Source organism: Dermacentor andersoni, chromosome 5 (assembly GCF_023375885.2).
Source record: "Dermacentor andersoni chromosome 5, qqDerAnde1_hic_scaffold, whole genome shotgun sequence".
Classification (NCBI taxonomy): domain Eukaryota; kingdom Metazoa; phylum Arthropoda; class Arachnida; order Ixodida; family Ixodidae; genus Dermacentor; species Dermacentor andersoni.
Window position 1 is genome coordinate 158,381,255 of NC_092818.1, and position 10,419 is coordinate 158,391,673.

At 46.2% G+C, this 10,419-nt stretch overlaps 1 protein-coding gene across 2 annotated transcripts in view; it reads right to left on the reverse strand.

Annotated features, from left to right (window-relative positions):
* LOC126531456 (uncharacterized) overlaps window positions 1–9,404 on the reverse strand; it is a 227,145-nt gene extending 217,741 nt beyond the window's left edge. Inside the window, exon 1 of one of the 2 annotated variants that reach the window (XM_072288438.1) lies at window positions 9,091–9,404. In XM_072288438.1, the coding sequence (XP_072144539.1) occupies window positions 9,091–9,264 (174 nt within the window). In that variant the 5' untranslated portion in view covers window positions 9,265–9,404. The remainder of the gene's footprint in view (window positions 1–9,090) is intronic. The other variant, XM_072288439.1, reaches the window with a different exon arrangement.
* Between the last annotated feature and the right edge of the window lie 1,015 nt (window positions 9,405–10,419).

Below are 10,419 nucleotides of genomic sequence, written 5' to 3' on the forward strand. Positions count from 1 at the left end.
ATGCCAAAGTATTCTTTTTTTCGTATTTGGGCCCCGCTGCCTTAGCAAAAGTCTCCGAAACTTGCCATGTTCAATATTTGCCTCTTTTTCGAAAACAATGTAGTCCACTTTTACCGATAAACAGGCTACTAGGCTCCAGCGAAACGCCGTCAACATCCATGACGTAACGGTGGGCAGTTGCGGGAACTTTAAGGTGGCGTCGCCACCATTCTTTCCATTTTATGTCTTTTCTGGCTTACCATGCTTTCTCCTGGCGGCAAGAGTGGTGTTTCGGTATTATAGGCGGGTTCGCACTTCGATGGGGGAGAATTTCGCATTTCGATGGAGGCAATATATATCGGCCATTGCACAACACAAAAGCGTTCGATCGATTGCAGCCCACGTGTTCGAAAATTTTCAGAAAAGAAAGAAAAGTGCGAAGGCTAGGGCAGCACATATTGGTATTGTGTTTCAGTGGATACATAACCACTTGCAACATCTATGGAAACGCCTCGGCTGGCGCAGCTGCACTACAATCGACACGGAATGACAATACATCAAGTGTGCCTTTTTCATGAAACCAAATACGCCAGCTGTTGAGACGGGCTTTCTTACGTATTTACTTGCCACTTGCTTTGACCAACGTTAGAGATGTTCTGAGCTACCTTTATTGATTATCTTATAGAACTGCCTTTTCTGCCACTTGTAAGCAAGTACAGGGTGCTCGACCCCTGAATTCCCCGTAAAAGTGTCAACTAGACTCGCCTAAATGGGGCACTCGTTGTGAACAATTGTTCGTACCGCTAATCAGCACTGCGCTGGAGGTCATGGGGATGAATGTTCCCGTCATACTATTCTCTATAACCAGTGGCATTACGCTGCGAAGCTAAGTTCAGGAACGGTTTAGTAGCACATGAGAGCCGGCTCTTGCCCTCTATAGTCATATGCAGCATATATATTACACAAAAGCCCTCATGAGCCTTAAAAACGCTTCGAAAACCTGCAACACCATTTGATGCTACTGATTACTTGGTCTCGTTAACATATTTATGGTAACTGTGGATATGGACTTCTGTGCCTCCGTGATCGCAAATTCTGTTCATGTGGCTGTGACTCTTACTTGAACTCTAAATTTCGCTTAGTGCATCATCTTTGTGCTATATATTCGTGTGTGTACCTAGAATTTTGTCTACGCTGTCATTGTTTATCAGCTTGGAGGTACAGGAAGTTTGGCCCCTGAAGAGCCAACAATCTGTGAATCTTAGCCAACAGAAAACAAAGGAAAAACTAAATTTAAAAAAAATGAACACAATTGGTAAGTATCTATTAACTTACGCGAACAGCGCACTTCTCTAATGCGGATGTTTAACGTGCTGTATACCAGCTCAGCAACATGTAGAAACATTCTGATCTGTCGCTATTACGAGAACAGCTGTACCGACGCCACCTCAGGCCTCTGACGTCTACATTAAGCTGGCGCATAATAAGAAAAGTCAGAAATAAGAAACTAGACAAGAAACTAGGGCCTGTGTTTGCAAAGCTGTTCTTACACTAGATGACGTCGTAGGAACAATCACCAGGCAATCGTAGTGTCGGACATGTTATAAGCCAAGCCCAATGGCAAACAGCACTCTTGCGAACGAGAAGCTTTGTGAATTCGGCCTTGGGTCGCTCACGAGCTTTCCTCCTTCCAATGTATTTCTCTCTTTCAGATTCTTGTTTCCTCGCGAGGAGATTCAGTGGTCGGTGGGGAGGTGGTCGTAGGAAATTAAAAAGCTGCATTTAAGCTGATAGAAGTGTTGAACACATAGGTCGGCAAACTCGCACATGAGTCGGCTCAATCACACTCACTCAGACTCGGGCTGACCTCTGAGTCTGAGTGAGTCCGGCTGAGTAGAATTTCGGTGAGTCTGAGTCCGAGTGATCCCTAAGCACAAAATTTGGAGCACGCACGCGATAGCATTCACATATTCTTGACTGCTTCTCACGCTTCCCGGCAACTGCAGCTTGTGTAGCCGTAATGTTTTCCTGAAAACGCTGGCGGCGAACGCTATGCACAAAAGCGAGCTTCCTGGGTTTTTTTTCTTTCTTTTTCTTTTTTTATGGTGTTGCAAGGGAACCGAGCGAGCCGCGCCGCTCCTACCAAGACAGGCCTCAAACGGCAGCTGCAAGACGCTGTCGCCTTAAAAGGGGCACGTGTTTGAGCTTCCGCGTAACAGAATTGTTTTCTCGTATATTCAAATTGCATTCCGACGCTATCGTGTCTGTAGGTTGTGTGTAAGTCGTACTTTACGAATTTTCTGACGCATGTCACTTTGAGAAATTCACTTCGTTCAGTAACGTCTATGCGCCACGCGGAGGGCCTACGTGGTTCGACATGACGATGTTGCCGACGCCGTATTTTCTGCGGCACGTGGCCCTTTATGCTACCCTTCTAAAAAAAATATATATATTTTGCCGACCTGTGGTTGAAACACGATTTCCTTGAGCCACACACACCGTACCACTGGTCACCCGGAACGAGGACTACTTGGCGAGAGACAATGCCCGAGATCGCTCAGACAGGCGCGCGCGACTGGTCGCAGGGAAGACGTCAGTACAGCGGGCGCCTAGTGTCAGCGACGCTTGTTCCCTTTGTTAGACGCTCACGGTCACAATAACAACGCCGCGCGAAGCCCGCAGGAGCTTTCGGGCGGGCAAAACACTGCGCTGCCTTGGACGTGTATGACGTCAATCAAAGCTATGCAACGCTGGCCGTCGCGCCGACTTTTGTCGCTCGTTATTTGCTTGAGCGGCGATTGGTGCGCTCTTCGTCCTTTTTTTTTTCTTTTTTCTTTGTTTTGCTTCCTACTTTTGACCTTCGCTAATCAAATTAAACGTTGGGACGCGTGGCGGCCGGAGAAGAAATCCTTTCGCCTCTTGTGCGCTGAGGTCGCAAGCGCGCCTTCTTTCAGCAACAAAACAATTCTGCAAGTCGGCGACCAATGCCTGACTCCAAACAGATACGGTGACATACGTAAAACGTACTGCTCATTTTTTTTTTTCATTTAGTACTTGGAATGTGACATAGGAAACCTTCGTGAAAACGGAGCCAGATGTTCTTACAATATACTTCGTAAAACAAGATCTCTTCCTTCATTGCAAGAAGACGAAGAAACGGTTTGGATAATTATATAAGTAATAATGATATTAGTACTTGAAGCTTAAGTGATCCTTCACTTAAAGCGTTTCCCTTCTGCTTTTTTCTGCTTCTCCTGCTTCCTCCTGCTTTCTTCCTGCTTATGCAAGGCAGACTACTGTACTAGACAATATTTTGTTTGATTTATGATCAATTTCTTCCACATGTTTCTATATTTTTTGTCCTGGTATTACCACCTGTTTCATTGCCTATACCCTATAATGAGTTTGTGGCATTGTTACAGATATCATCATCGCTATGTTGGCGAATCCCCCCATCGTGTTTTTTAGTTAAGCAGGAAACAAAAACAAACTTCGTTCACTATATGCGATATATAGAAGGTCGTGGATGTCCGAAAAAGCCGAACGACCACATAAGAGATTCGGCTGATCTGTTTTGCAAGGAGCCCTTGGAGCTAAAAAAATAAATCAGCACCAAAACGAAGGTGGATCTCTACGAGAGGCATCTTTGCCGTAACTTCGACACAACCACTTCATCTATATATATTGAAAAAAAAAAACATCAGCGTGGTTTTGTCAACACTTGCCCAGACTTGGAGCGCACAAACGAAGTGGTCTTTGCCACAAGAAAGACTTAAGTGGTGCAAAGCTTCGGTATGCTTCTCTAAAACAGCATAGTTGCTGTTTAAACCTGAATTCACGTTAAATTTATTCTGTTTTGTTATAAACTGACTGCTGCGGGCCCGGCTATTGCATTTCACTCTGCTCCACAAAAAAAGAAAAAAAAAATCTGGAAGAACAAGCAATGATCAGGCTGCCATGACACAAAGTTCAAACAATACGAAACTTATCTTCCCGCTGCTATTCAATTGTGCGGTGTCGAAGCTATATATCTCGCAGAAGTTAACTAGTATAAGTATACGCCTATAGAATCCCGATTTTCTTTTTCATTTATGCTTTCTTTATTTCTTTATTTTTTACCCGCTGGATAAAGAATGGTGCTTCGGCAAATTACCAGGTTGTTCCTGTATATCCAGCGCGTGTGACGCGGGTTTGGCATGCGAACAATGAAGCGGGCAGCGAAAAGATTTTTGAAGTCCACTGGCCTGTGCGAACGAGTTTAACTGTGTTACGATCTCCTAACAAGTGCACACATTCATCTCCTCCTTTCTCTCTCTATTGAGTCTTCCTGTGTCGCTTCGCTAAAAAAATGCTCATACCCTGGACGAGGCCTGACCTTTCAGGATGAACATTCAATTCGTATTCATTGTACGTGAACACCCGGTCTCTTCGTACGCTGCCACTAACAGATGAATGGTTTCATTACGCGCTTTTCCAGATTAATTCATACAGCCTAACTCGTATTTCTCGCTTAGGGGAACCATACATCGAACAACACACGATTGCACGCCGCAAGCGGTTAACGCTTGTTCAATGGACTAAGCGCTTGTAAATTTTTCATTAGGTAGGGCATCGCCACTGCTGCAATGGTGCTGTTCCTTGTAGCCTTACAGCTATAGACGCGATTGGAAAGCCGTGGTCACAGATTGTCAACCCACAAGGCAGTGAAGACACTTTTTGCGATTTTTGAGGACGACTGGCCTGTACGAACTGGCTGAACTGCGTTGCGCTATCCTAGCAAGTGCGCGCATGCAGCTAATATACTCTCTCTCTCTCTCTTCAGTCTTTCTATTCCCTTTTTTCCGTCCCCCAGCGTAGGGTAGCCAAGCCAACGTGTTTCTGGTTAACATTCCTGCCTTCTTATCTCACTCTCTCATCGTCGCCGTTTTCTTTCTTAGAGGGCGTGTGTGGGTATCACGTCCTTTGGATTAGCGAGACACGCGCTATTTCACAAAATTCAGCAACTTTTTCACTGTAAATGACCTCGGCACAGGGCACGTCTTTCCAAGCTGCGCTGCGGAAGCCCAAACCGCTTGAATTCCTGCTTGCCTTCCGCCATTACGGTGGAAAAAAAAATCGAATTCCTGATTGGGATGACTTAGTAGTGTACGTGCGCTGGCCAGGCGAATGAAAAGGCTATCGTAGAAGCCCCTCTTCCAACACTATCGGAGTTTCTGAGAGTGCGTGGCTTTTCAAGCGTAAGGAGCTTTAACCGCGACTCTAATTGAAACTTTCCAGCCAATGACCGTTATGAAGCTCGGCTAGTTCATCCTGTGGAGGTTCTTGGGAGCATTACGCTGACCGGGTGTGCACTATTGTTCCCGGAAGTATGTCTGAACTTTTTTTCGTGTACTATGCGCCGAAGTTTTACAATGGCGAAGTTTCATTCGAGCTAACCTTTTCAGGAAAGTGGTGTCCTTCCACTTTCCTCGTCGTAGTACTATCGTTATCAACGGATATAAATTTCAGTCTCATCCTCCCTTATTACAATGCAAGGCTCACTTGTACATGCAACCTCCCCCCCCCCCCCCCCCCCCGAAAAGAAAAAAAGAAATAGAGGAAGAGAAACAAAATTTTTTCTTATAGTATGCTGTCTTCCTAACCTTCTATTCCCCCCCCCCCTCCTCCCACCTCTCCTCATCCTCACTGTACCCAGTCAAATGCCCACGCACCCCACAGGAAAAACATATCTGGCTACGCCACTGATATGAAAATATTCAAAAATTGCACGCGAAGCATAAAGAGCCCAACAATGCCGTTTGTTTTCTTTCTTTGTCCCAAATGAAGCGCTTAAGAGAAAGAAAGACCGAGAGAGAGAGAGAAGATTAAATGAAAGGTAGGGAGGTTAACCAGGAACCCGCACATGGTCACCCTGCACTGCGCAAAGGGAGGAAAAGAATAAAAAAATAAGCGAAGGAGAGAAAGTTTCGCATTGATGTCACCGACGTAGTGAAACTTCACTGCTCTGTATCTCAGACAGTCATCCCGGTAGCCTTCAGAAATCGTAGCAGTGCTTTTGTGGCCTTCTGCAGCTGTCACTGCGGGACCATGGCCCCAAGATCTTGTCCAACGAGAAATGTCTTCCGCCTAGCTGTTTTAGACAAGTGCGGAGATCAAGCCTTTCATTTTCAAAGGACACGCAATAACACATAAGGCGTTCTGTAGTTTCTCATCCACCACAGACAATGCATACGGAGTTTTAAGTCATTCCAATCAAGAATGAGTATGCATTGGTGTACGCAACGCCGATGCGTAAGCGACGCAATACTGTTTCTTCGCTACAGCGAAGACCAGATAACAGCACAGTTGTACAGAAAGGTCGAGTGAATGCAACCGATGGTGAGTGGTCAGGTATGCGCCACTTCAGCAAAGTCAAATCATGTATTAGCTTGTTTAGGTGCCGGGCTAGGTCAACCCTCGGTATGGGCATAGAAGAGAAGGTTTGCTCCTTCGTATGATTTTCTAGCTGCTTCGCTGACGAGGTCGTTGCCGGAGATACCGCAATGGCCTGGCAACCGCTGAAACACGATGTTGGGTCCTTTCGTGATCCCGCGGTGGCGTGTTTCTCGTATCCCCGACACCAGTTGTTCGTAAGACCCACGACAAATAGCTGACAAAAGACACTGTAGGGCCGCCTTTGAGTCGCACAATATTGCCCACCGATTAGCCAGCCATCTTAATGTAAGAGACAGCGCCTCGGAGGGACAAAATTCCGGCAGAACCTAAGTCACTACGAATGTCGACGTTAATGCGATTGGCGTTGAAAAAAATGTAGAGACACATCGTATCGCCAACACCGATACGTGTATGAAGCCAGGTTCCTCTCACGCATTGCACATGCTGTGCCATCTAGCGGTGTCACCACGAAGTCCGCGCGTGGCTCACGTTCGACTCCGCCGAGCACCGGGAGAAATTTAAAGGCTCTTTTCTGTCGCTGAAGAGCGGCACGTTCGCAGTGACACGTACCCATTTACTCAAGTTGCCGTCAATGAGATTCACTGAATAGTGGCCCATACCTAGTGGCACATATCCAGAGGCCTAAGTTGACGTCAGAGACGTTCTTTGAAGAGCGCAATGACCAAATGGCAGATAACCGGTGCTCCAAGTTGGCATCAAATAATTTTATTGAACAGCGGCGCATACCCAGTGCCGGTCACTCTGTGACGGATGCTTAGTGCCGCATACTCAGTGTCGCACACCCAGTGTGCCACATACCATGTGCCACATACCATGTGCCACATGCCCTGTGCAACATGCCCTGTGCCACATGCCCTGTGCCACATGCCCTGCGCCACATGCCCTGTGCCACATACCCTGTGCCACATACCCTGTGCCACACACCCTGTGCCGCACACCCTGTGCCCCATACCCAGTCACCCAAGGTGGTCTGACGGTTGGTTTCGAACCCTGTTCCGACGGTTGTTTTCGAACCAACTAGTCCAACAATACGTTTTGATCATTTACGTCTCGACTCTGGAGCACAACGACAGGAAGGTTCGCGCTGACACAGAGGATTTTCTTGTAGAATCAACTAAATTTAAACTCTAAACACACAATTTGAAGTTTCCTTTTCTTTCAACCAAATTGATCTTGCATTGTTTTACTTTTATGTTTTCATAAGATAATTTTCTCCAATCTACTTCCCTTGATTCTAACCTACCTATTCTAAAATTTTCATATCCAGTTCCTTAATACCTTTTGTTTTGAACTACCCAGTTATTGGCCAATTACTCAGATTGGGTATGTCCCACTAAATAAAAAGGATCTTCATCTACATCTACTTTCCAAGCAAGACGCGCCCCCGCTAAGAATAGGCACAGTATACGCGCAATATATTATTTGACACGGATTACAATGCGATACACGATGCCTTAAGGAAAACGCACACTAACTCAGCTTAATCTCCCGTCGCGTTAGACATAGCGCACAACGTGCATGTACTCAAAGCAAAGAATGCATGTAAGAAAGTATTTTTCAACAAGCACGTTCACTTTTCTCTCTAACTCTGTACCCCGTGCAACGTGCACACGGTCGCCCCTTAAGTTTGCTCAGGTTATTCAGTTAAGTGTTTGTGGCGCAGTTTTTCAGTATGCGAGAAATTCACACATTTGGGCAGTTCTTCGAAGTCTAGCAGGCGATGCTGTGTTACCTGTGTAGCAAGTTCTACTTCTCATCAAGGAAACGCACCCAGTTCTTGTTTGCAGCAAGTTTCCCGACAATCGCATCTGCCTAACACGCGTGCCACAGTGACAACAAATGAGGACAAAAATTGCGCACCGCCACAAACAAGGTGCGTATTTTAAGACTGAGCGCCATCGTGTAGCGCAGCCTCAACTCTATCAAGAACCATTTCATTTAGAGTGAAGCTGGTAGCCTCTAGTTGGTCGTCGTTTTTTGTGTCTGCGTCCGTTAGCAGGAATGTGGGCCGATCTCGGCGGCAGTCCAGGGCCAAGAGCAGTGGCTGGCACCCCCGTAAAGCACAGCCTTCAACCATTCAGCAAAGTGAAGCGAACAGTGCATGCATTCTTTGTAATCACGCATACAACGTACAGAACAGCATACGTTTCAAAGAACAAGCACAGAACAAGCACCCGAACCACATTATTGGTCATAAGGCGCTCCTGATAACAACGCGAAGCACGCAGCACTCCCTGCATACGTTTCCTTTACTATCATTACTCTAACGCAATAAAGCATTGCATGACCTCCTCAGCAGTTTGCAGCGGTTGTTTTCAACAGATTTGCTCCACATCCACTTTCGCAGTGCCGGGATGGCGAGCCAATCTTTTCTGCTCTTCTTTTCTTTTTTCTTTTTCGTTTTGCATACATCACACTTCGCCGCTTCTAAACTGTTCTTGTTCTCGTCCTGTCATGCAGCTGAAACCCGCTGCATAGAAAATCTGTTCGCGTACAAGTGAGTCGCCAGTTAACACGGTAGTCACTGCAGTTACGGTCATAAAGAGACGTTTGCGTTTAAAAGCATGGTGCTTAAGACACCGCGTTAAAACAGAGCACACGAACACCTGGAAAGCATAGGCTGGAAAAAATACTCGACTGCGCAGCAAGTCTTACCTTCCGCGTACGACGTAGGTGCAAGGAATGGCGCGGGTCCATTTGTTCCGAGCGCTCCCAACTTTCAGGAAATGAAAATACCACCACTTTCTTGCCCGTTAGATGATGTCCGCAAGAGCCTAGCACACAGCAATTGTTCGGCATCGCACACTCAACTTTCGGTAAATCACACATCGATGACAAACTAGAAAGACGACTATGGGAAGCGGCTTTGAAAGCGAATACGCAGCAAGTGAAACGAGCTTGGAGCACTGTCGAACTGCCGGACAACAGGAAATGACGTCCAAATTTTATCGACACCAAGAAAAAAAACGGACATTCTAGGTGACCGCGTGGTTGCACGCTCGCAGATGTTGTTCGGTGATAAGGCGAACGCAAGTTATATTTCAACAATGATCTGTTATTTGCTCTCCACGTTGCTGTTTAAATTCACCGAGTGTTCGAATAATGATCTTTCTTCCTTTTCTTGTTTTCCACTGCCTTGCCTGGCACAAACGCGTATTTCAGTTAAAGCGTGGATATGCCCTCCTCATGTATAAATTGTAGTAGTAGCTTTGCGAACCTATCGTCAATGGGCCCAACGCCTTTACCTGTCTGTTTGATTCTTTCGTATCTTGACAGCTCTCGGAAACATCTCTCGAGTATAGCCGTCGTCCTTAAACCAACCACAGCAGGTGGCGAATGCCACCTGCTGTGGTTGGTCCACACCACACTTACGCTCTTCAACGTATTGCCGCTTTGACTGCGCCATACCTGAACTGCAACTGAAGTAGTAGCGCGTTTGGATTTTTTGTTGTGTATCTATAGCATCAGGTAACTTGAATTTGATGGTGCGTCTTATTGACGAAGGCGACTCGGTCTCCTCGTGGACCATGCAGTTTCCTCGAGAGACAGTCGTCTCTAGTGCTCTGAAACATTTGTCGAGTTTATCAACACAGTGACGTACGTAGCTGTAAATGTCATGGCGGAAATTTCGAATTTAGGAATTTCTAAGCAACATCGCTTACATCCGAATGCATGCGACCGCCGCAACCTAGAATACAACTGCGGGTTCATATCTCAGTTCACAGCAGCATGCATGAATTATTCGAATATTTGCAGACATGACAGCGCAGCCCACACTTGTTATATTGCATAGATACTGGCACTGAAAACGTGAATAACGGGGTTTCCCTCTCCAAAGCCGCAATATGGATTGAGGGACGCCGTAATTGGGCGCCAAATTAAATGTGACCACCTTGGTACTTTAGGGAGCTCAGAAAGCTCGGTACGCTTATAGCGTCTTTGCATTCCTCTCCAATCGAAATTAACGCTGCAGCCACTGCAGAG